The sequence below is a fragment of the Leptomonas pyrrhocoris genome (genome assembly GCF_001293395.1).
Source record: "Leptomonas pyrrhocoris isolate H10 chromosome Unknown, whole genome shotgun sequence".
In the NCBI taxonomy this organism is placed as follows: Eukaryota; Euglenozoa; class Kinetoplastea; order Trypanosomatida; family Trypanosomatidae; genus Leptomonas; species Leptomonas pyrrhocoris.
Window position 1 is genome coordinate 700,960 of NW_015438359.1, and position 24,390 is coordinate 725,349.

Consider the following 24,390-nt stretch of genomic DNA (forward strand, 5'->3'; position numbering starts at 1 on the left):
GGGGGGGCGAGGGACGAAGTGCGTCTTCACCAACTTCTTCTTTTACTCCATCAACGCCACCGAGGAGCCGTTGCCGCCCTCCACACAGAAACGCGATGGGAACTGGGCACAGAACTTCGTCGCCATCACGCAGTCCTGCGTGGTGAACTTCGACCGGACGGCCGCGGCGTGACATCGAAGCTCATCGCGCGCCGCTGCCGAAAAATCAGAGCAGATGGAGGCCCACGTAAAGAAATCCAGAAGCGGCACCACACGTATGTTTGCAGGCGTCAACGCATGAAGGGCATCCACGCGTTCGGTGACCACCTGAGAAAGGGCGAGGTTCGCTGCGACGGCACTGCTGCCAGGAGTTGTCCTTTCTGCCGCCACTGTTGCGGCTGGCGCGGCGTCGACTACTTGTTTTACCCTCTCTCTGAAGAAGGCTAGACACGCCTCTGGCACCTCTGTGCGCTGGCTCATAGCCTGATGACTGACCGAATCGTCTTGCGGCTCTGCAAGCCACGCACGTAGTGGCTCAGGAGGACTTCGCTGGAGTCGCTGGAGGAATCCGACCAGCAAACGATGATGCACGCCGACATCCTCTGCCTCATCAGTCACCGTAAACGTCTTCTGCTGCAGGTTGTCGTAAGGGAACTTCTCCGAAGCGTGATCGTGAGAAGAAGCTGGCGCTGAGGCTTCTTGGTGTTGTCTCGTGGGCAGTTGACTGTCCTTCATCAGGTTCTCGGACAGACCACGATAAACGTACAGCCCGCTCTTCAGCAGCAGGCTTGTATGCCTTGCAAAGTCTAGCATGGCCGGCAGCAGCACACGACGGATGTACGCGTCATCGTTGAGCACGACAACCGGACTGCGACACACCCTCTCGTTGTAGGGCAGATGTCGATCCGTCGCCGCGCCGCCGCCACGGGCGAAGGTTTGAGTTCCACAGCGGGGAGAGGAAAAGGAGGAGAACGCAGGAGTGTTGCTGCCGAGCGCGACGTAAAGGTCGTGATTCAGCAGCGCAGAGAAGCTGCCGAAGGGTTCGAGGAACTGCGAACGGAACCGACGCCACCCGCACAACGCCTCCAGCTCGTCCACGTGCCACAGCGCCGGGCAGCACATATCCTGAACCGCAACAGCAGGTTCAGAGACTGACAGCAATGAAGGTCGCAGAGCTGCTGCCGGCCGCACGCGTCGCGGGGTGCGCAGAAACGGAAGCAGCAGCCGATACCGTGCGGTGGAGAGGCGGTCCTCGGCGAGCGGCAGCACCGCACCCCCGCCAACAGCCATCGTCGGCGATGCTGTTTCTTTGTGAAGCGGCGTGGAAGAAGACAAGGGCTGTGCGGTGGAGTGCTCTGGCGAAGTCGGCGGCATGTAGAGCACCTTCCACATCGCCTCGGCTAAAGGTGCGTCTGCCACCGTCACGTCAGCCTTCCCTAGGCAACCGTCGGCTGCGATTTCACCCGTGTGAGTGACCGCACATGCGGTTTGCATGCCTGCGATGCGCAGCGACATGCCAGAGTCGTAGACGATCGGCACCGCTACGGCGATGGGGGCAGGCGCTAGCCGCCACCCGCGTTCCCACGAGCTCGCGAAGCTTCCGCCCCTTTCAGCACCATCCACGAGGGCACGGTCCTCCGCATCGAGGCGGTCCTCCCACGAAAAAACCTCCGCCCGTGCACATTGCACGTCTTCTTTTAACGCAAGCGACGGACCGTTTTCGCGCACACTCGCGCCGGCTTTAGACAGAGTTCGCGTGGCCTCGCTGAGGGGCGACGATGCCGCCGCTGCCGCCGCCACACGCGCCGTTACAGTACCTTTCCACTCGCTGAAGGCGTTGCTGATTTGGGATCGAATTTGCTCCTGCGTTGCTTCAGTCGCGCTTTCCTCGTCGCGTGTGCCACTCCAGTTGGCGGCTGTTGCAGCTTCCGTAGAGGAGGCGGGCCAAGTCGCGTCAGCGCTGTGGCGAAGCGGAGAAGCGGAGTCCCTCCTGGGGGCTGCGGGGGCTGGATTAAAGGTCTTCTGTGCGTAGCTGTTTGTCTGCGCAGTCCACGACGTCGTCGCAGGCGCAGCCCCACCTCCCCCGGCAGCGGATGCAGTAACGTGGAAGCGCTTGCCGTTTACTGGAAGAAAAAAAGAGGTTGCGGCGTGGTACGTCGGGCTCTCCGCGAGTCTGCTGGAGCGGCGCGAGGAAGAAGGCAGCGCATCAACGCCTGTTCCCCGTCCCTCCTGCTCGTCTCCCGCCTGATCTGCGGCCAGCATCTGTGTCGTCTTCACCTCCGTCATATAGCTGCGGAAGCAGCTCGGGTACAGCAAGCCGGCATTCTGCACGGAACCAAAAAAGGTTCGATCCTTGCTGCGGGCGAAGTGAAAGAAGAAAAGGGTGTAGCCGCCAAAGGAGGCCACCTCGGCGGACGACTCCTCGTCTGCAGCGGCCGCAGCGTTCGCGCTCCGCCGAGCCGTCGCAGTGCTCTCCGGCGGCGGACGACGCTTCTGTGCCGCGGCGGCCGCTTCGTAGGCGTTTTTCGGATCAAACGAATAACAATGCGCCAGGAAGACCTGTTCCTCCAATAAAGAGACGCACGACGACGACGACGATGCTGTCACGCTCGGCCCGCTGGACACGTGTGATGGATCAATAGCAGCAGCACGGCGGGAGTGCCGCCCGCGACGTCGCAACAAAAATTGGGAGGAGACGGCGTCGTGCACGACCCAGCGTGCGATATCGACGGGTGCTCGCCAGGGGCACGTCAGCCTCCCTTGTCTTTCCGTGGAAGCCTCTGCCCCTACCGCAGATGTTGCCGCTGCCGCAACGGTGCCGTCGCCGCCGTCGTCCCCTTGAGGGGCAGCGCCTGCAAGCACGTCGAGAAGTGCGGTCGGGACACCCAAAATGTACGTGTGTGGGGCGGCGGCGTAGTCGACGCGGTAGGTGGTGCACTCCGTCACGAGACCCAGATGAAACCGGTCCAGCCGCGCCGCCGGGTCCGTGTGCGGGTCGGCGTCGCATCGTCCGGGGCTGGACGCAGCAGCGGCGTCCAACGCAGTGGCGCGATCTGCCGTCAGTCCGAGTGCCACGAAGGAGTGGTACGTGTCTGGCAGGAGTAAACACGGCTCCTCGAGCGCGTCTAAATAGCGGAGATCGTCGTCGCCGCCACCCGAGACGTCGGGCCCACTGTCGTTCGTTGGACGCCCTTGCTGTTGGCGTCGAAGGAACTGACGTTCTTTGACGGCTCGGCGGAAAAGTGCGTAGATGCTCGTGGAGGAAGGTGCGAGCTGCGGTTCGTGGAGCAGCAGGAGTCTGTCAGCGTCAAAGCTTTTCGGTTGGACACTGTTTTTACTTGAATTGGCAGCGGTGGTGGAGGTGGGGGAGGATCTACTCGGTTGCATTGCGGAATCATGTACAGCGGCCCTTGGCGAATCAGCGCCGTCACCACCACCACTGCTGCCTTTGCCGTTAGTGTCGCTTCCCCGCTCCATCACCGTCTGCGACATCGCGCTCGTCGCGTTCTCCCGTAAGCGCTCCCGGGTGGAGACAGGCACGCGTCTCTGCACGTTCGACGGCAGCTCGTTGTAGTGAAACAGCGAGGCGGACGCACCCACCGGCAGACGCCGCAGCATTCGCTGTAAGTGGTTCAGCGAGAGAAGCTGCGTGGCGGAGGGGGAAACGCCGGGTAACGTGTGCGGGGGCCCGGAGGGCGGAGCGGGCACACGCGTGGCGGGTACGTTCGACAACGCCGTCGCGTGCCGCGGGTCCTTTCGATCATCGCGGTGCGGTTTCGCTGGTGGCACATCGGGATCTGTCGGTGCGGGAGAGGGCCGTGCTGCAGGCCGCGGTGAAGAAGAAGGTGGCGGGTCCGACGTGGAGAACGCCGCTCCTGGGGTGCACGTGGCAATAATCGACGGCCGCACCGCGTAAGAAAGACAGCCATGTCCGCGAAGTCGCCGCAGAGGCACAGCAGACTGCGAAGGTGGCATTCTGTGAAGAGGATAGGAACGGAAGGAGTGCGAAGGGAAAGAGCTGCTGCCTTTCACTACGGCCGTAAAATTCGTCCTTGAAGTACACACACACACACACACAAGCTGCGAACTCCACCACTCACCGTTTCCACATCCACGCCAATTCTTTTTTTTTGCGTGTGTGTGTGTTTCTGAAAACGCCCGTTGTGCGTCCAATTCAAAAGCAAAAGGTCTTCTCAGCGCTCGTGCACATCGGAGTCTCGGCCTGCTTCCACTTTCCTGCAAATGAAGATGCGGGTGTGCGTGTTCAGAAAAGGAAAAGAAAAGAAGTGGAAAAGAAGGAAAAAGGAGTTGTTGCAAAGGGAGGACGGTAACGCGGCAGGTAGCGCGTGCCCTTGTCGGTTCAGCTGCCAGCGTTCAGCGTTGCCGAAGCAGCGTTGACTCTGCCGTCAACGAGACAGACCGATTTTAAAAAAGGGGGACTGAGATTGGAGAAAGCAAACCCTCGTTAAACGCTTCCAGATTTTTACGTTGTTTTTCATATTATTCTTCTTCTGTATGTATGATTCACGCGCATCTTCGCCCTGCCGGAGCCACACACGGTGGTGCGCCTCACCAAACTCCTCCTGCGCCTTCGCGAGAACGCACCGGCTGAGAAGAGACGATGGCTGAAAGAAGAAGGAGCAATATTACGCGTCGGCATCTACGCAAGGGTGCGGCTCAGGGAGGCAAAAATCGAACCTAACGTTGTTCGATTTCTTTAGAGAGGCGACAGCCGAACAACGCACAGCAAACAGTGCTCCCCCTTTTCTTCGATCTCTCTCCATCGCACCCTCATGAAGTCTTCTTGAACGCCATCGTATCAAAAATCGCCCTTCTCGCCGCTGCACGACGCGACGGCGGCAGAGAGGACACCGGCGGTGACGCGGCGCTGCTCTTCGGTGCGTTGCGCGGCTCCACCTCCGCATCTCCAACACCCTCCTGATTCCCTTCACGTGCCTGTAGCACCGTGGCGGACTCCTCAGACGGCTCTAAAGATGTCAGGCAGCCGTCTGCGAACACGGGCAGCACCGGCGAGGTCGATGATGATGTGCATGCGTCCGCCACGGTAGAATCTGTGCTGACGCCGGTGGGTAGAAAAGAGTCTGCAGAAGCCGCGGGGAAGGCGGTAGAGCGGGGTGGGCGAAACGCGCGGGGGATGTAGCCTTGTGGGCTGTTTTTTGCGGCGACGCCACCGCTGCCCGGGAACGCCGGGGTGAGCTCGTGGGACGCACCTGTCGGGTCAAGACACAGCGGGCGTGACGTGGCCGCCGTCGTCCTCACACTCGTTGGAGACGCCCGTGCTGACAAAGGTGCGAGAGAGATCGCTGTAGGCGGCGGCGGCGAAGACGGGTCGTCGTCGCGGTTCCACTGCTTCCCCAGAAAGCACGATTCGAACACCGAATGAGCCCGGTTGCACTGCCAGTAGCCAAACGGGCACGCACACTGCCGCACAGACGCGTCTGCTTTCAGCTCTCCTGTCGGTGCTGCGTCAGCGCGGGCATCACCGCCTATCGGGTACGTGTACGGCTCCACATCGGGGGTCCCTGTCAAGCACGGCACCGTCTGACCGACCTCGCGTGATGCAGCGAGGTTGTCCTCGTGCTTCTTCTCTACGCCGCCGCTCTCATCGGAGCCGCAGCTTGCCTCGTCGCTGTGGCAGGCATTTCCTGCTGGGTCCGCGACGGCCAGGCTCGCAGCAGAGCTTCGGCTTCCGCTGCTCCCGTCCAGCATAGAAGCAGTAGCAACGGCACGTTTCTCGCGTCCTACAAGCGGCTCGCGCGACCGCCTTGGCTGCACCTTGGCGTCTTCCCTCATCTGAGTGCAGTTGCTGCCCATCTTCAACGTTGCCGTGGTCGCTGCAGCCTCGGCGCCGCTCATCAGGTCCTCTTTCGCCTCCGCCGTCGACGACGCACGCCGCATCTTTGTCGCCGACGCGGACGGCACCGACACCGGCGGTGAAGCGACGTGGCTAGACGGTCGCGAAAGCCCGAGAAGGCGCGGGGCGGAGGCGTGCAGAGAGACGGCGTCCTGCGCATCGGATGGGCACGCACCAGCACGTTTTGCACCGGCGTCGTTCAGACTGCCGTCGCCGTCGAGCACCAGCTCCTTCTCCTCATCGTCACCTTCTTCACTGGCGGACCACGGCTCACACACGGCGGTCCGCCCGCGCATCATGAAGTACCGAGAGCGCACCACCACCACCTCCCCCGGCCTCGCATGGCCGCCGTCTGCACCGACAGCACCGAGAAACCCACTCGCCACGTGTTTCTTCTTTAAGGGGGATTCAAAGCCGCGGAGGTCATCTCCTCTCTCCTCCTCCCCTCTCTCCCGCTTCACGCCAGTCAAGGCTTGCCGACCCCCGCTCAGGTGCACCACCACCTTATTTGACGACAGCTCCTCGAAGCCGGCGTAGGCCTTCAGCGACGTCTGCCCACGCCGCGTGCGCTGCAGGTAGCGTGTGACACACGACTGATACGTGCCGCGGTACAGCCGCAGCGTGCAGGGGTCACAGAGGCACCGCGCGCACACGTCCTGAGCAATTTCCTTTGCCCACCTCTCCCCCACCAGCTGCGTCTTGAGCAACGCGTTCGCGTTGCCGCCTACGCTGCTCGGCGGTGGCGCAGGCAGCGAGTGAAAGGTCACGATCTCCTGCCGTAGGGGGCAGTATACGAGGTGGTGCGCGAAGCAGTAAAAGGCCTCGAGCAGTCGTCGACGGTAGCGTGCCAGCTCCTCAGCGGGGAAGCCGTACTCTGTTTCTAGTATGGTGAAGACCTGGCGCAGCGAGGTGGCATGCGCAACGAGCCTGAAAGCTTTCTTGATGCCGATGTTGCGCAGGTTCGTCACGTAGTCGCAGCCGGCCATAATGCAGCCGAGCAGGAAAGACTCGTAGGTGAAGGCGGACGCAGCGGCGCCCCTGCAAGGATCCTCCGCACTCCCCTCCACGGAGACGCCAAAGGGAGACGGGGGCGAGTGGGGGAGAGGCTGCGCGGCTGCCGCCCGCATGCGGGTGTGGCCGCCGCTGGCGTGAAGTCCTCCCCTTCCACCTGCCAGGGGTGCGGTGAAGCTCGAGGTGTGCAAGGAGCCGGACGTCGTCGTCGGCGCGGTCGCGGCCACAGCACGAAAGAACTGGGGTGCACACACCGCCGGCTGCAGCACCTCGCACTTGCCGGAGAAGGTGTCCAATTTCGAAATGACGCAGGGGCAGTAGTAGGCGATCAAGTCGGAGTCCTCTGAGGCGGCCGCCGCGACGTAGCCCTCCCGACACAGGTAGGCCAGCTGCGCATCTGCCTCGTAGGGCGCCACGATGCACTCCACGTTGCGCTCCTCCTTCAGGACTTGAATCACGGCGTGGGCGAGCTCTGTCGAGATGTCCACCGCCTTCTCCAGCAGCTGCACCGCCTCCTCGTAGAGTCGAGATGAGTGTGGCAACGTCACACGCGAACGCCGCTGCTGCGAGCGCTCCTCCATTTGGTGCGTGCCGTCGCTGCCCGCTGTCGTCCATCGTCGGCGCTCATCGCAGTAGAGCTGCTCCAGCCGCAGCATCGCCTCCGCGAAGGCGTCGTGCCGGCGGCGCTGACGCTCCTCGTCGGTGGTCCCCTTCATGGGCATCTCGTCGCCGTCAAAGACGCAGACTGGCGTCACACCGAAGCGCTGCAGGGCGGTGACCTTGTCGAGCACCAACGTGATGAACTGGTCGTCCAGCACGAGTACGTCATCGATCGACGGAAGAGGGAGGTCATGGGCATGTGCTGGTGTCAAGGCGTTCGTCGGCACCCCCGTAGCGCTGTCGAAGCGTTCCTTCTTGACTAGCGGCGGCGGAGCGGAGGGCTCCAAAAGGCACGGTTGGTTGCTGCTTGCGCCGCTGTACTTTGCCTCCAGGTACGCGAGGACGGCCTCGGTATTGATGCGCACGCACCTATGGACGCAGCGATGTAACCAGACGTACATGTCGATAGCAACTCGCTGTCCGCGGAACTGCGAAAGGTGGCCGTCATCCACATACTCGCGAAGCGCGTGCCAAAGGCCTTTGATTCCCATTGGGATTACTCTATGAAAAATTGTTGAAGACGCCAAAAAACAGAAGAAGAAATGGTGTATAGAGAAGGCCACACACACATCAAAGCGGCAGGACAGCAGCGGCCCAGCTCTCCTTTAATTATTCGTTTACGTTCCTTTTCTGACTCATAAGTTGCGGAAGAGGAGAGCAAGAACAAACGAAAATTCCTCCGTAGGGGGAAGGCCAAAAGCAACACCGAAGAAAACGTAGTTGAAATGAATCCTGGCCGTTTAGGGGGCTAAGCGAGCTGCAGCATCCGCAAAAGTGCCTGCGATTGCCACGTTACTCTACCGCACCAGCCGCAACACAAGTTTATTACGTACGCACACGTAGTCGTCTCAGCTAATTTCTTAGAAAAAGAAAGTGGTAGGAGGTGGGGAGTGAAGTCTGACTTCTGTTGTGGGGAAGCATGTGCTGTGCGCAGCGTACAAAACACCGACGTCGCAGAGAACAACAGAAACGCGCTGCTGCGGCAAGTAAAGAAAAGCAAAGGGAAGAGAGAGAGAGAGAGAGAGCAAGATGAAAAGAAACATATGCTCGCAGGGAAGATGGCGATGACGAACGAGCTGCGGTGCAAAAACATGAACGGCCACGTTTGTCGGTCCCGCAACTCCGTCACACACGCACGTGGGTGGAGAGGCGCGCTTCGCAGTTGCAGTTGCCAAAGGATCACGTACTGGAAACACCATCACAGAGGCGCCATGGATAAGGATGCAAAAAGAGAACGGAAACGATTGGTATAGCGCACTCTCACCTACAAGCGCGGGTATTCTGAAGATCGCAGGAGTGATTGTCCGGTGCGCGGAACGCGTAAACACGACAATGAACTCTCACACACCAGCACATGGCCTGTCCAGCGAGACACATCACAGTCTTCGCTCTTATGTCATGGGACCAGCTAAGTTGGAGTGAGGATACTGCGCGATACAGCCTCCCAGCAGGCACCTCTTACCTTCAAAGCAATTCCGCTGCTTTCTGCGCGACTTCAACCAACTATGGAATCTGGCCTTCGCGATGCGAACACAGGAAACGTCAGAATTTTGGTTTTGTTTTCTCTTCTATACTTTTTTTGGGGGTGTCTCTGCGCATTGCGTTGAATTCTGAGAAACAACGCGCAGCAGACCTTTCGTTTTATTGCTATTGAGGTTTCAATCAAGTGTACAAAAAAGAGAATGGGTGAGGTGTTAAGAAAGGCAGAAGGAGAATCTGAAAGGAATATATACTTAGTTGACGGCCTCCGGTCCGCGCAAAAGCATAACGATGAAGATGCGTTCTTTTCGCATCAACCGTACTTTCGCAAGAAGACAGAGGGCGACGAGGGACGCCACGCCACCGCGTACGGGGCGTCGTCCAAGGGAGAACCCACCGAAGACGAACCCACCGAGCCGCTGCTGCGCGGACTCACGTCTCCACTGGCGCTTCGACTGCCGAGGGACGGAGGACGGCGACGGGGGCTCTGGCGGTCGCTGAGGCGGGGGTGGCGGTGCAGGGCGGAGCGATGCGCAGGCGGCAACGAGGTGCGCCACAGAAGCCGCGATCCGCCACGGGCTCCCGCAACGGGCCGGGAGACGGCAGGAAGGGAGTGCTCAGAGAAGGCGAACGGCGCCTCCTGTGGCGACCTCCAGCGCCGCACCACCGAGTCGTCTGTGGGGCGGCGGGCCTGTGCTGCAGGGGTGCTGCGGCGGGAGTCCTTCGAGGGTGAGGGAAGTGGGGTGGCGGCCGACGCGCTGCGTGACGGGTGCGAGCACCGCACGCTGTCCTCCACAGCCGTGCACCTCCTCTCGGTCTCGTCGCTGCAGCTTCGTGCGGCACCGGCGGGGGGAGGAGGAGGAAAGGGCAGCGGCACCTCGGACCCACGAGGAGTTCCCGAAGAACTGCAGCACGGAGAGGTCTCGTCTTCAAAACCGAACATGTTGAGGCTTTTTTTTTAAAAAGATGCGGTGGCGATGGTCTGAGTGATTAGTGAGAGAGAAGGAGGAGAGGAAAAGGTGTGAATGGCTGCCGTCTCGCTGCTGCACCGCAAATTCGCCTCCGTCGCAGCACACATTGGACAACTACACTTGGGCAACTTTAGGCGCCACGATAGCCGACATACCCACAAAAACCCTACCCGTTGTCCGCCGTCGCACGTCGGTGTAGATGGATTCCCTTCCAGCGACGGTAGTACCGTACGTGCTCTCGTCACCTCGAATGAGGTACCCGCCGGATCCCCAACGTGTTGCGAATACGGGTCAGTAAGGCGGAGAGGGCCCCCATAAAGCAGAGCACGACCTGAAAACCTTCTCGCTGCGGCATACCATTTGTTTCATCTGTGAAAGGAATCGAACTCAAACCCACGAGCACTCCCTATGAACCCATTGCGCTTGTGTTGAGCTCGCACGTGCGGCAGGCGGTCGGTCGCCATAGCGATCTGCACTGGCACGCGGTAGCCACGAGCACGCAACGCCTCCCGGCACCGCGCAATTTCATGTGTCCCCCGTATGAGCAGCGCACCTCGTGCCGCGGAGTGAGTGGAGCCTTCTCCCTGTTCGCAGACGGTTCTTTCACCGCAACCTCGTGTACCCAACGCGGTGGACACGCTCTGGCCTCGCCGTCCTCCTCCCCCACGGTCACGGCTCCCCCTCTTCCTCCTGCCCGAGTCGCATCCGCGAAGCCGACGATGCCGCAGTCCCGCTCGTCGTGCGGTGCCTCTCCGGGTCCGAAGATGGTACTTCACTCTCTTCTCAGCAGCCACTGTCCTGCTTCTCTCAGGAACGCCTCTGCCGACACGGTGAGGCGCGGCAGCACGCCGTCCCCGCCTGCGCGGGCCCGCAGTGCGTAGAAGGGTAGCCGATAGTTTTCCCCGCGTGGTGCATACGGCGCACAACAGGAGAGAGGGAGGGAGATGAACGACACGTGAGTTCTCCGAGCGCACCACGGTTTCGCCACAGGCTGAATTTCCCTGTAACGAGCGCGTTCGACGATGCCGAGCTCCTTCGTTGCAGGCGTGCTCATCCCGAGCAAGTCCCGCCTTTGGAACATTCTGGCGGCGTCGGCCTGCGTGATCACCTCCTCCTTGGCAAGACGACGACCAACTGCCGGATACCTCGGCAGAGTGTGGCCAAGGACGTGTGCCCGCTGACACTCATGAGCTCGGTGGTCGTCAGGTCCTGATCGTCTGGATGCCTCACCGCATCGTTTGTTGTGTGTCTGATATATAAAGAGAAAAAGAAGAGAGGCGAGAGAAGTGCGGTGTGCGAGTGCAGAGATCCTTTTCATGTGCACGAGACCTCGTATTGCTACGCTGACACCACGGTGGAGTCACCGTTCTCAACGTGCAGCTCCCTTTCCGTCACACGCGCTCGTTACCCGTTATAACCGTATCCGCTCAATTCTGAGAAACAACGCGCAGCAGACCTTTCGTTTTATTGCTATTGAGGTTTCAATCAAGTGTACAAAAAAGAGAATGGGTGAGGTGTTAAGAAAGGCAGAAGGAGAATCTGAAAGGAATATATACTTAGTTGACGGCCTCCGGTCCGCGCAAAAGCATAACGATGAAGATGCGTTCTTTTCGCATCAACCGTACTTTCGCAAGAAGACAGAGGGCGACGAGGGACGCCACGCCACCGCGTACGGGGCGTCGTCCAAGGGAGAACCCACCGAAGACGAACCCACCGAGCCGCTGCTGCGCGGACTCACGTCTCCACTGGCGCTTCGACTGCCGAGGGACGGAGGACGGCGACGGGGGCTCTGGCGGTCGCTGAGGCGGGGGTGGCGGTGCAGGGCGGAGCGATGCGCAGGCGGCAACGAGGTGCGCCACAGAAGCCGCGATCCGCCACGGGCTCCCGCAACGGGCCGGGAGACGGCAGGAAGGGAGTGCTCAGAGAAGGCGAACGGCGCCTCCTGTGGCGACCTCCAGCGCCGCACCACCGAGTCGTCTGTGGGGCGGCGGGCCTGTGCTGCAGGGGTGCTGCGGCGGGAGTCCTTCGAGGGTGAGGGAAGTGGGGTGGCGGCCGACGCGCTGCGTGACGGGTGCGAGCACCGCACGCTGTCCTCCACAGCCGTGCACCTCCTCTCGGTCTCGTCGCTGCAGCTTCGTGCGGCACCGGCGGGGGGAGGAGGAGGAAAGGGCAGCGGCAGATACGGCGACGGGGAGCGGCGTGGGCTTGGTGGATAACTCAGTCGCTGCGGCTCCACCGCCTGGACATCTGTGATGGCAGGCAAGTAAGGGCACCACGGCGATCGGGGCAGTGGCTGCGGCTGCTGCAGCTCCACCAGAAACTGCTGCTGTCGTCCCCACACCCCGTTTTGATCTTGTCCGTGCTCAGGTTGCACTGGCGGGAGAGAAACGACGGGGGCAGTTGCAGGAGGCGCAGGCGGTGGCGGCAGCGGTAGCATCAAAGGCCCACACGGTGTTCCCGGATAAGGACTGCAGTTCGGGGAGCGTCCGTAATAGTAGTACGGAGGCAAGCCGCTGCCACTCATCGCAGCTGGGTTTGTGTTGAGGGCGGTGCTGCTCATGGGCGTTGGGTTCACAGCGGACATCTCCACCATCCCTGTCACAGCGGTGGGCGTGTACGACCCCTGCGCTGACGGCCGCATCGTGCGCCACTCCGCCACCAGGCACTCCGCCCTCTTACGTGCTTGGTGCTCCACCCACCGTCTGTGCGAGGGAAGGAAGCGCCACAGCTTGCAGAAGAAGACAGCAGCGAGGCCGAGGAGAACGCCTGTGTAGACGCGGGAGGCGGCGACCATGACGAAAACTGGCAGGCACACGGCGGCCACCACGAAGGTGATGAAGCAGTCGATGACGCAGTACCGACTGCGGGAGAACGGCGAGAACTCGACGCCGCAAACGAACATGGTGAGAAGAAGCAATTTTGTCTGTTAAGGAAGCAAAAGGTCTGAAGCACGAATGAGAACACCAAAAGAAGTTGGTTCTGCGTAGTAGAAAAGCGTCGAGGACGCACGACGGTGATGTAGAGCTGGTCGTTCTCTGTGATGGGCGTGACTTCTGCGGGCTGAGAAGAAAGGGGAGAGGATGGGGATAGGACAGACGGAGCGAGGGAGAGAGAAAGAGAAAGAGAAAGAGACAAGAACAACTCGCTTTTCTTTTGCAGACTCAACATGGGATGCTAGAAACCACACTTACGGATCGCGCCCCGGGTGGGGAGGTCCACCTGAACGCCGGCAGCCAGATTCACGCCACCGCTTCGCATCGTAAAGGTGCATAAGTGCTCACGAAGGAGAGCGAGAAAGAAAGAAAAAGTCGGTCTTCGGTTAATTGCGGAGGATGCGCGAAGTCAACATTCGGTTTTACTTTGATGCTTCGGGAGAGAAGCGGCACAAAAGAGAGGCGTGAGGGGGAGAGAGAGAGCCAGATAAAACATTAAAAAAGCAAATACAAGAAAGAATTGAAGTGTTGGACGCCGCACGGGCCTCCGATGGAAGCACCACCGCAAACGCGGCGCCTCCTCCTCCGCATTTCAAAAGAAAAACACGCAAACGCAGCAGCGACACGCCCTAACAGGGAGAAGGCGTCGCCTTTGCGTGCGGGGTCCGCTGCGCTCTCGTTGTTTTTCTTTTTGAAATGCTGAGGATGAGGGAAAAAGAGGGAGGCAGGTGTTTAGCCTTCCCGGAGCGATCCACGCGGTACGTGCGTGAGTGCACCTTGTCGTCGCACGTTTGACGACAGGATCGAGATGCGCGACGGCGAGCGCACCGTGGATGCCATCGACACGCTGGCTGGCGTGTCCGCCTCGTGGTCCAGCAACAGCGGCGACGTCGACCGGCTCACGCCGAGGCTCGGCGGCACGTAACCGTGGGTCTGGCACGACGACGCGGGGGAGAGCGACGGAAACGGCACGGCGGCGCTCAAAACGAACTCGTCTGCCGCGATGGCGCTCAGCGTGGGCGACGACACCGATGCAGCGGAGTCCTCCATACTGGATGGCGGGTGCCGTGAGACGTGGGTGAAGGGCTCGTGCGAGCGGCGGACATACAGCTCCCCCTTCTCCGGCTCTGGCAAGGGGAGAGAACGTGTGGGCGAGGCGGACGCGGACAGAGCCAAAAACTGCGAGGACGACTCCAGCGCGGAAGCCGAGATGCGCGGCAGCGGGGATGCGCCACGCAGCGAGGTCGAGCCTTGCGAGATCATCAAGTGCGCGTTTCCTCCCTCGCCCTCCGCCGCCGCCGCCGCCGCCTCTTCTCTTTCTTTCCACGGTGTCGGGCAGCGCAGTGGGCTGATGGAGTCCCTGGTGGTGTCTTGGAGGAGCTTCTGTGGCGTCCATCGGCCCGGTCCCCACTCAAAGCTGCTGTCCTCCTCGCCGCCCCTCCCATACTTGTCTCCAGGGAGGCAATTCCCTCCATCCTCGCGGTGCACCATTGCCGACAGGATCCACAACGCCGTGGTGTCGGACGACTCAGTCCGTCGGTGCACGTTGCCCACACCCCTCTCCCGCATGCAGCGGTCCGCGCGGCGGTGGGCGGTGCGTCGGACGTGGGCGCGCTCCCACGGCAGCCGTCGCCAGAGGTGGAAGGTAAATGCGAGGGTCCACCCAATGACGGTGGCGCCGTACGGCCGCGATCCCGGCACGAGGGCGAGAAACGGGACGCAGACAGCCACGACCATCACCAGCACCGCGTAGTCGATGATGACGTAGCGATGCTGCAGGACGAAGGCCTTGAGCACCATGGGAACGGCTTGTTTGTTTGGGGGAGGGCCGGGGGTACACGACACAAAAAATGGAGGGAAAACGGTTAAAGAGGAATGGTGGCGGTGCGGCCGACGGATAAGCAAAAGCAGAAGGTGTTATTGGTAGTTTGCGGTCTTGCAACGGTGTACGAGCACAACCCAGAAGAAAAAAAAGGAGGTCGTTGTGCGAGATAGATACAAAAGGAAGGAGAACAACGTTAGCAGCAACGCAACTACACGGACTGTCGAGGAGAGACATCAAATATCTTTCGATCTTGCCTCGGCTTTACATTTCCAGTTTAATCCCTTTCTTCCAGAAAAGAAGAACGAAACTTGCCGAGGGATGCCTGAGCGTAGAAAGCGCTATCGTTTACCAAGGCCGCTTCGATACATCGGACCCCTCCCAGGCGCACGAGTGGAGCGCACGCTCGCTTCTGAAGGGAACGTCGACAGCGGGATTTGAAGGTACGGGCTGCGTGCATATCAGGGCACAAACACCGCTGTTAGGAAGAAAATACGGGACTTAAGGCTGTGGGAAATTACTTTCGCATTTAGCTGTTACGGTGCTCCTTTAGTCGTCGGTGGTGAGCAGTAGAAACAAGCATGACACAAGAAGAGGCCATTTAACTTCAATTTAGATGCAAAACGAAAAGGCGTTGGGAAGATGTAATCAATCCCAGTGAAAGAGGGTCCGGCAACCGCGGACCCGCCGTCCCCTAGGTGTAAAGAGAAAAGCTTGCATGATTGCTCGCCGTTCACTGACCAGGGCAAACAGCGGCAATGGCAAGAGCAGCTGACGCAGACGCGTACACACACGCACACACACATCACAGTCAGGCAGAGGAGCTTTAGATGGCCTGATAAAACTACCAGGAAAGGGCCATTACGTTTGGCAGGCTTTTCTGTTTCGTTAGTAGTTCTCCGCAGCACCTTCATGGCCCTTCGCCCTCATCTTAAGCGCGCTGCCGTTTGCGTGCCTTGTCGCGCTTCTGTGCCTCTTCCTCGCGGCGCAGTTTGTTTTCCCGCCAAAGTCCCTCGTCATAACGGCGTATGGCCATCTTGAACTGCGCCATCGCCTCCGCCAACGTCGCTCCCTCGGCTTCCGACGCATCCTTCGCCACATCCGCCGACTGCCCCAGCGCAGAAGAAGAAGTGGTGGTCGTTGTTGCCGACGTCGGGGCACGCCTCCGCACGGCACCGGCTTTGGGCAGCGTCATGAACTGTTGGGGGCCGCGTGCTAACGACGCCGCCGCGTAAGACGAGACTTCCTCCACCGTCAGCGGCCCAGCCGCGACCACCGCAGACTTGTGCTGGGCGGACACTGCGACGGCCCGCGCGGTGGCGTCCTCCAGCTCTTCCGCGCGTTGTGCGGCACGCAGGGCCGCCTCACCGACCACCACCGTCTCCGCCACTGTTGTGGCTTCGCCGCCAAAGTCAAAGGCGAATTGCTCCGCATCGTCGAGGAAGAGGTTCTTTTGCCGCAGCTTTTCCGATGCGGTGAAGTTCCTCTCCGGTGCCGCGGGGGACACCGCCTCCTCCACCGTCCTCTCCATGTCTGCTGCTGCCGCCGCTGCTCCTGTTGCTGATGGGCGGTTGTCGGGTAACGCGATGGACGAAGAAGACGGCGTGACTGCCTCTATCTGTTCCTCGGCAGTAGAGGATGAAGACGACGACGACGACGACGATGGAGAGCGGCCGCTGCCCGTTGTGTGTGCGGGTGGCTTCGTGTGCGTCATGCTTATCCAAGAGGAAACAAACTGTGAAGCGACTAGAGATGGCGCTGCAACTCGATTGCGGCGGCGAAGACGAATCCCGAGAATATCAAAGAAGGGGGAAAACAGACAAAGAGAGTGGGGAAGTGAAAACGTTTTTCATGCGCCTGCAGGAGGAACGCAATCCACAGCGGTGCTCGTCGACATCACAAAAGGCCCAGCGGTGCTTTTGGCGCCCACACCCACGTGCAACCCACGGACGTCGCAAGCTTCTACATCAACGGTCACGGTATAACTTACCCGCAGCGCACAAACGTACTGAAAGTCCCTTCTTTCTTTTTCAGGGATGCGCTGCGCTTCCTCGAATACAACGTCTACAGCAAACAACAACGGTAGTGTTATAAACGGAAGCAGTGTTCGTCCTACGCCGACTTTACCCTACGTTGTCTTAACCCTTTTTTATTATTCCTGCTCTTCTGTATTGCTTCTAGGGGGACGTTCGATTCCATCGTCTACGCGTATATGTCAGCAACTGTCACCTCGCACCGCACCGTCCACGCACTACCAAAGAAAATAAAGAATTCGTGTGGCACAGCTGCCTTCACGCCAGTCAACAGCAGCGTGTGCAGAAGCACAAGAAAAACAAAAGGTGATATGTGGAGCATGAATAGCAACGCTTTTCGACATCACGGTACAAAGGGGGAGGGAGAAGAAGAGGTAGAGAAGCGTACACGGAAAGCAGCGCCGTCGACGGAGATCCGCAGCCGGTGCGAGGCAGGGAACAGCATAATTGTCAACGTTTCCAGCACCTATCTCCATTGCTTACTTTCCCTTCTTTCTTTTCGTTTTTCACAAATAAATAAATAAATGGAAAATAAGGAGCAAGACGAAAGCAGAGATTGCACCTTACCACGCCTTCCACTCACGCCGCCCTCGACGCACGTGGTCGCGGTGCCTTGGTGTTCATCGCCGGCATCGCGGTCAGCTGTGCGTTGTCCAGCAAATTCACGAGGAACCGGCGCTCCTTGTAGTGCATGCGGTACGCAAAGCCCACATCCAGGCAGAGACGGCGGATGTTCACGTCGAGGAAAATATCCGGCCGCTTCTTCATGATTTTGTACAGCACCTTCTTCGCATTCTCGCAGCTGACAGGGTTGGAGAGCGAAAAGAGATTATCCCACACACGGCGTGGCACATCCTTGCTGCCAGGCAGCGGCATCGCCTCGGCGTGCGCATGCCGGGCGGCCGTGTTGTTCGGTGCCACCTTCCGTGCGATGGATACCCATTTCGACGGCTTCAAGTGCGCAAAGGACACGGCATAGGGCACTCCATCCGCGCTCACGTACGCGTTCGGGTTCAGCAACACCGAGTAGCCCCTCTTCACCAAGTCATCGGCACCGCGGCGAGAGCGCGCCAAAATGGCGCTGCCCAGCATCCCCACACAGCGAATGGAAATGGTGGAGGCGAAGCGGGAGAGTGCGATGAAGCGGCGCTGCAGCCCCGGCACGGAGAGCATCAGCCCGTAGCCCACCTCCGTCGATCCGACTTCGGCCACGCACAGAAGGGCATCCTTCAGCAATAGTATGTCGCCGACGCACTCCAATGAGAAGGACTGCCCCGATGGCTTGTAGCCGCGAGCGGCGGAGATAATTCGCGTCGAGGATGGATTCAGATACCCCTTCTTGAGCCGCTCCAACTCCTTCGCCGTCGCTCGGTTCGCCTGCTCCAACTCATTGCTCCCACCGTCACTCCACACAAGGCGGCCACCGCCGTTGTTCACGTTGCTGGCCACAACAGTTTGGTTCTGCGGGGCTCCGGTGCCGCCGTTGGTGCCAGGCGACGCCCCCGACACACCTCGAAACCCGTCCAACCCTCGCAGCGGGTTGAGGGAGTTCGCCGTCCCCATGTACTCGCCGGTGCTGCTGTAGAGAGCCATCGTACCGGCGGAGTTGACTAAGGTGCCGCTCGCTGGGATCGACGTGCCGCCACCGATGCCTGCATTCCCGCCTGCAGGGGCGGCGCCCGTGCTGTAGTAAGCGGTGCTGTTGCCTGGATGAGCCTGCTGCTGCTGTGCCTGCCGTTGCTGCAACCGCTGCTGGCGCATGTAGCGGGTTGCATCTGCCGCCACGTGGAAGTCATCGTCGCTGCTCTCGTCCGACGAGGTGTCCTCATCGTCGCTGAGGAGGTCGTCGTACACGATGTCTGGTGGGAGGGGCTGCTCCAACAGCCGCTGCACCGACCGCGTCCACAGCCGGCTGTGCTTGAACATCGCGCACCCCTCCGTCGAGCTGCACAGCACCGAGGCGAAGTGCACGGGGAAGAAGTTCGCCCCCATGGCCGCGGAGGAGGTGAGGAGCGGCAGGTTCGTCGTCGCGCCGCTGCCCACGCGGGCGTACTTGCCCACCGCGGAGTCGGAGAAGGACCGTGTGTGCCGTCGCAACGGATCGCTTGTGGAGGAGAGGGAGGCGTTGCCGCTGCCCACACGCGCGTTTGTCGCGAACGGGGCCGGCGTGTTGAAGCTGGCGGTCTGCATTCCCTTCAACATCAAGACGTACTGCACCGACTGCGTCTCCTCCCAGCGGCGCAGCTCCTTCTCCACCCACCCATAGCACTGCAGGAAGCGGAAGCCCGCTGGTCGGCTCGCCACGAGGTAGAGGAGGACGTCGAGGTGCAGCTGCTTTGCGTGGCTCAGAATCACGTCGCTCACCATCAGCACCGTAGGGAAGCACTCGATGAGGTAGTCGAGGCCTTCGTCGGAGCACATGCAAATGCTCAGCAGCAGCTTAAACGCGCTCTCAATCACACTGAAGAAGTCGTCGTTCAGGGCCTGCAGAAGCGTCTCGATGCCCCACTTCATGGAGGTCGAGAGGTCACGCCAGACAGCTCGTTTCAGCTGCTGTGCGGCGCACAGGCGAATAGTGTTGCTCGGGTTCGACAGCGCGGCGCGGAAGGTGTGGCGGATGTCGTCGCACACGCCGTAGTTTGGCACTGCGCCGAGCGTAAGGTACTGCAGGAGTTGGTAGCAGACGTCGTGGAGAGTGTCCTCCTCACTGGGGCTCTCCAGACGTGGGCCCTGCAGCTTCGAAAACATGCTGTCGACAAGGCTAAAAATGCTGTAGTCGCGCATCAGCAGCAGGCCGTTTGCGTGCGCCGTCAGTCGGCCCGTCATGCGCAGCAGCGACTGGCCGATGCGGGTGTTCACCGCCGCCCGGCGCAGGGTCACCGGCTTGCCAACCCGCACCTCCTTCAGCATGCCCGCGATGGCCAGGACGAACCCGGCCTTCTCGAGCAGCGCCGTCCCCTCCCGTGTCTCTAGCAGCAGATCAATCAGCTCCACACCCAGCAGGCAAATCTGCGGAGTCACTGCATTCACTGGCAGGTTATTGAAGGTGCAGCAAATCTGTGGTGTGCTGAGGGTGCGCGACGGGGTGAAGAAGAGCACGAGCGACTCCAGCAGCTCACGCGCGGCACGGAAGCGATGCTGCAGGCGCAAAGGCCCCTGCACCAACGCACTCAAGATGTCGAAATTCCACGTCTGAAAGCTCTTCTGCCGATCCACCTTCGCCTCGCGCACCATCGTGGCAAAGGTGGGGTCGTCCATGTCTAACGTGCCAGGGGTGTTAAGGGCGGTGTTCGCCATCTGCGTGTTGTTCGCCGGCACCATTGTCCCGACCTTCCCCGCCGACTCCCCTCCACCGACTTTTTTGTAGCTGCGGAAAAGTTGCGAGGTCAGCCCGCCTACAAACAGGCTGCCCTCATTCGCCAGGCGTCCCACGGCGCTGTTAAACGCCTCGTGCAGCTTAAAAACGATCACCTGCGGCAGCACGGTGTCCATCAGCACAAACATGTCCTGCAGCAAATTTGACGCCGCCCGGGTGACGACACGGTTCTTGTTTACCGTCTGCATCAGCTCCGTAAGGGCGTAAGGCAGGCCGTGGTAGTTCAGTGTCATGAGCACGCGACCGAGAAGGCCGTCCAAAACGTGGTAGCCGAGTGCCTTTGTGGTGGGGATAAAGTCGTCTTGGATGGGCATCTCGCCATTCGTGTCGCTCAAGAGGAAGTCGCCCACAAAACTGCTATTGTCCAACTCTGGCGTGTCGCTCGCCAGCGCGTCACCCTCTGCCTCGCCTTCCTCCGTCTCCTTCGCTGCTTTCCGCAAGCGGTCTTCCTCGAAGCCTTTCCACGGCTTCATGGGCACAATGCCACGGTGCGAAGCGAGTCGGCACAGCAGCTTGTTGAACATCGTAATGATCACCATCTTCGTATCCAGCGACCCCGGCAGGTGCAACACATCGATCAGTGAGCGCAGGCTGGTTACCTCAGAGCTCACCCACACGTTGCCGACCCACGTCGACATCACGGCGACGATGAGGTCCTTCGCGCTGTTCTGTGTAACCAGCAAGTCGGTCCCACTCTTCTCTGTCGTCGTCAAAAAGGGAGCAAAGAGGGTGCGCAGGTCCGTGATCTTGATGTACTGCCGTGTGCTGGGTGCGTCAAAGAGCTCGATCATGGTGAAGACGATGCTGTGCGCCTCATCGGCTGTCACCCCGCCCGTCGCGCTCACGCAGGCGTTCAGCAGCACGTCGTGCAGCCCCACCGCCGTCGCCTGATCGGTCCTGTTCTGCAGCAGCAGCAGCGCAAGACGAATGGCGTTGCTGCGCCGCTTCGGAGAGGCCGTAGCGACCGAGTCGGGGTGCTCCAACAGGGACAGCAGGCGATAAAACCAGCCGAACGGCACACGGGGATAGGCCTTCGGATCGGCCGTGTTGAGCAGCAAAATGCGCTCCATCACCTGCAGCAGCGCGTCCACCTCCGCATTCAGCCCGCGGTCACCGCAGAAGGCGACCCACCGCACCGCCTCACCGTCGGAGAGAAACGCCTGCAGAAAGCGGCTGCTGCCGGCGCAGGTGTACACCATCCGCATGCCCAGCAACCGCAGCAGGCGACTAACCGACGCCACCGCGGCGGCGGCCAGCGAGGCCAACGCCTCCGGCTCCGGCAGCTCAAATACCGTCTCATTCCGCATGTACCACTTCTCGCACAGACCGCAGAAGTCGCTCATGCGCTCCGCACGGGTGTTGAGCTGCACCAACGTGTCGTAGCCGCCGACACTGCAGATACCATCGCCCACTGCCGGCACGCTGACGGCCTTTACGCTGAGCGACAGCCGCTCAGCGTCGTGGTCGGCATCCCGCTGGGTCCCGGAGAGAGGGGCAGAGTTGGCTTCGAGGTCCGCCTTGGAGCCAGCCTCTCCCCGCGCGTCTACGGCTGAGGCGGACGACGTGCTGGTGACGGTCGCGGCAGGGGCCGGCGGTGCCTGGGTGCCGACAAGGATATCGCCCACAGTGGTGCGTGCGACACGGCTGAAGTAGGCCTGGGCGGAGGTCAAGTACTCCTGCCACGCCGCACGGAGGCGGTCCTGTGCGTCCTTGGTGGCGGCCTCGACGTCTGTGTTGCCTTCCTCCTCCGCAGGGGCCACGAGCTCCTTCTCCAGCACATTTTTGTACCGCGCCCGTGCCTTGTTGAAGTCTTTCAGATCAATGGTGTAGTGCTGGAGCAGCGTCAGCGCCTCCTTCGGCATGCCAGCCGTCGCCATGGTGAGAGCAAAGAATGAAAAAAGGTGTTGTTGCCTTGCAGGTTTTGGTGCGATGTGAGAAGGAAAATGAGATGTGACGCTTCTTTTGTTTCGCTGCGAAGTGCAAGTAAAGAAAGTCAAACGCTGCTCTTTTTTGCGAGAAGAGCGGCTGCAGAAAAGTTCACGCGCGAGTATCTGTATGCGTGCGTGGCTCCGCTAGTGTGTGTGTGTGTGCTGTAGCTTTCCGGCCGCAACAGAAACCAAGAAAAAACTAACACGGCAATGACGGTATCCGCAGCGTTTCTCACGTTCTCAGGCGATCAAAGCGGTACGCGATTGCACCCGCGGGAGAAATGGAAAGAAGAGAGCGGAGGAGAGAACATGAGATGGGCGGAAAGAAGAAGCGGATTTAACTTTTTTTGTGTCACCGCATGGGACACAAACGCGTGGGGTGGTTAGTGCGGTCGAGCGTCCAGGCTGGCACGTTTGAGAAAAGACAGTCTTTGGATTGTTGACGGCAATTTAAAGAAACCCGAACGGTGGACCCTTTCACTTTTCCCTTTTAGACGGACATCACGAAAAAAAAGGGGAAAAAGGGTCGCTGTTATTCGCTGCCAGTGTCGCGGGATAGTTTTCTTCTCTTCAAAGCACAGATGTTGGCTTCTACTCATATGATCATCTGCATCGAGCGCAGCTCACGCGCTGCCAACACTTCGGCTACCCTTCATAGGGGCGTTGGCGCCTCTATGGCTAGCGGCACCGTCTCGTGAGCCGCTGCGACTGCTACCAGCGGTGGTGCTCTGCACGCCGCCAATGAACAAGTTGGTGCTCCCCGTTTGCAGGTGTGTTCCACCGATCGTGAGATCAGGCCCTGACGTGGTACCCGTGGCTGCGCCAGCAGAAGCAGAAGCAGCAGTGGGGACGCGTGGTGCCCGTGACATGGCAAGTGCGCCGCCGCGTGCGAGTCGCCCTCTGGTGGGCGCTGTCCGCGGCTTCCCTGTACTCACCGACGAATGGCTCGATGTGGTGCGGCTCTGATCGCCGTTTGCCCCTGACAGCGATGTGGTGGGCAGCAAGACAGCAGAGGAGGGACCATTGCCCGTAGCGACGAGGCTCGGAGGCGCGGGCACGCTGTTCGTGTCGCCCAGTCGGCCCTTTCGTAGTTTTCCGGTGTGCGTTTTGCTTGCGTTGGACGCGCTGCGCGGGAACCCGGCTGGGGCGGAGGCCACGGAGGACGTCATGCTCATCTCCAAGACATCATCGCCGCCCTCACTGCGCATAGTGGAGGCGAAGGAGGAGCGCCGGGAGGAGGCGAGGGAGCGGGCAAAGACGGAGGCGCGGTGGCCTTCGATCACCTCGCGACGGCGCGCGAGGTGCTGCGTGGCGCTGTCCCACGACGTGTGTGGACGCGTCAAGTACTCTAAATAAGCATCGACATTGGCGTTGTCTAACTCCGACGTGAACCGCACGCCGGCGTGGCCGTCGGTGGTGCGGCGGGCTATCGTGGCGGTGGTGGTGGCAACGGAAGACGCGGACGTGGGTCGACCGGAGCGCGACGGTGGGGGATGCTCCGCTTTGGTCGGGTGTGCGGACGGCGGCGATGGCACCAACGGTGGAGACGCCGCGGAGGTGTGATCGGCGGGGGGGTTGGCGCCGGAAGTCGCAGAAGCTGTGGTGACGGGCCGCGCGCTGGCCGCTTCTGCCTCGCCGACGCGCGTCTTTAACTTGAGCGGTTTCATGCAATCAACGTGCGCTTCCAGGAAAAGACACAAGGATAGTTACAACGAGGTTGAGGAGGAGGAGTATCGTCACCGCAATGAAGCATCGGTGCTTCACGAGTGAGAGTTGGGGCAATCGAATGGTCGCCAGCTTAAGGAGGTGTATACAAAGAAACGAAAAAAAAGGAAGCTCGCTTCGAGAGCAGAGGATGCAGGTGATACGCAGTGGATGCTGGGGGGAGGGGGGGGGAATGTTTCAACAAGAAATGGTGTCGTAACTAATGAGCGGCTGAAAAGACCAACAGACGCTTTAGAAAAACCTTCGAAACGCAGAGTTATAGAGCGCCTGAGAGGGTGTCCCGCTTCAGCTCTGAGAACTCTGACGGCAAAACCAAAAAATAGAAGTAGAGGAAGACGGCAGAGAACAACTGAAGATTAAATCCGCATGCGAGTACGTTGGCACTTGATGCCGCCCTTCAAAGATCTTTGCTGTTACAGCTGTTGTTTCGCAGTGAAAAGCCTCAAAACAAAGGTCGCATTATGCAGCGGAAGTCGAAAATTGCTGTTATCGCACACACATTTTGATTTCCGAGAAGTCTACTCGTCTCAGCAACGCGCTGCACCGCAGAGGTATGCATCTTGGGTTGCAGTTCCTTTTCGCCTGATCTAGATCTATA

The 24,390-nt window shown here is 60.3% G+C and overlaps 7 protein-coding genes across 11 annotated transcripts; all 7 read right to left on the bottom strand.

The window, feature by feature from the left end:
* Positions 1 to 42: 42 nt before the first annotated feature.
* ABB37_02051 (hypothetical protein) lies at positions 43 to 4,216 on the bottom strand (the record flags this gene model as incomplete). The annotated part of the gene is made up of 1 exon (XM_015798815.1): positions 43 to 4,216. The coding sequence occupies exon 1, from the start codon at positions 3,952 to 3,954 to the stop codon at positions 43 to 45; it is 3,912 nt and encodes a 1,303-aa protein (XP_015662293.1). The 5' UTR covers positions 3,955 to 4,216.
* A 554-nt stretch (positions 4,217 to 4,770) lies between these two features.
* ABB37_02052 (hypothetical protein) lies at positions 4,771 to 11,225 on the bottom strand (the record flags this gene model as incomplete). 3 transcript variants are annotated; one of them, XM_015798818.1, is made up of 1 exon in its annotated part: positions 4,771 to 11,225. In XM_015798818.1, exon 1 carries the CDS (start codon positions 8,014 to 8,016, stop codon positions 4,771 to 4,773), a length of 3,246 nt encoding a protein of 1,081 aa, XP_015662296.1. In that variant the 5' UTR covers positions 8,017 to 11,225. The 3 variants fall into 3 exon arrangements, with proteins under 3 accessions (XP_015662296.1, XP_015662295.1, XP_015662294.1); XM_015798817.1 differs by having other exon boundaries at positions 4,771 to 11,193; XM_015798816.1 differs by having other exon boundaries at positions 4,771 to 8,503.
* A 365-nt stretch (positions 11,226 to 11,590) lies between these two features.
* ABB37_02053 (hypothetical protein) lies at positions 11,591 to 13,036 on the bottom strand (the record flags this gene model as incomplete). Its single annotated transcript, XM_015798819.1, has 1 exon — positions 11,591 to 13,036. Exon 1 carries the CDS (start codon positions 12,875 to 12,877, stop codon positions 11,591 to 11,593), a length of 1,287 nt encoding a protein of 428 aa, XP_015662297.1. The 5' UTR covers positions 12,878 to 13,036.
* Positions 13,037 to 13,640: 604 nt separating this feature from the next.
* On the bottom strand, positions 13,641 to 14,844 carry ABB37_02054 (hypothetical protein; the record flags this gene model as incomplete). Its single annotated transcript, XM_015798820.1, has 1 exon — positions 13,641 to 14,844. Exon 1 carries the CDS (start codon positions 14,706 to 14,708, stop codon positions 13,641 to 13,643), a length of 1,068 nt encoding a protein of 355 aa, XP_015662298.1. The 5' UTR covers positions 14,709 to 14,844.
* An 817-nt stretch (positions 14,845 to 15,661) lies between these two features.
* ABB37_02055 (hypothetical protein) lies at positions 15,662 to 16,489 on the bottom strand (the record flags this gene model as incomplete). Of its 2 annotated transcripts, none has more annotated exons than XM_015798822.1 (1): positions 15,662 to 16,489. In XM_015798822.1, exon 1 carries the CDS (start codon positions 16,442 to 16,444, stop codon positions 15,662 to 15,664), a length of 783 nt encoding a protein of 260 aa, XP_015662300.1. In that variant the 5' UTR covers positions 16,445 to 16,489. The 2 variants fall into 2 exon arrangements, with proteins under 2 accessions (XP_015662300.1, XP_015662299.1); XM_015798821.1 differs by having other exon boundaries at positions 15,662 to 16,477.
* Positions 16,490 to 17,342: 853 nt separating this feature from the next.
* ABB37_02056 (hypothetical protein) lies at positions 17,343 to 22,307 on the bottom strand (the record flags this gene model as incomplete). Of its 2 annotated transcripts, none has more annotated exons than XM_015798824.1 (1): positions 17,343 to 22,307. In XM_015798824.1, the coding sequence occupies exon 1, from the start codon at positions 22,014 to 22,016 to the stop codon at positions 17,343 to 17,345; it is 4,674 nt and encodes a 1,557-aa protein (XP_015662302.1). In that variant the 5' UTR covers positions 22,017 to 22,307. The 2 variants fall into 2 exon arrangements, with proteins under 2 accessions (XP_015662302.1, XP_015662301.1); XM_015798823.1 differs by having other exon boundaries at positions 17,343 to 22,299.
* A 383-nt stretch (positions 22,308 to 22,690) lies between these two features.
* ABB37_02057 (hypothetical protein) lies at positions 22,691 to 24,093 on the bottom strand (the record flags this gene model as incomplete). Its single annotated transcript, XM_015798825.1, has 1 exon — positions 22,691 to 24,093. Exon 1 carries the CDS (start codon positions 23,732 to 23,734, stop codon positions 22,691 to 22,693), a length of 1,044 nt encoding a protein of 347 aa, XP_015662303.1. The 5' UTR covers positions 23,735 to 24,093.
* Between the last annotated feature and the right edge of the window lie 297 nt (positions 24,094 to 24,390).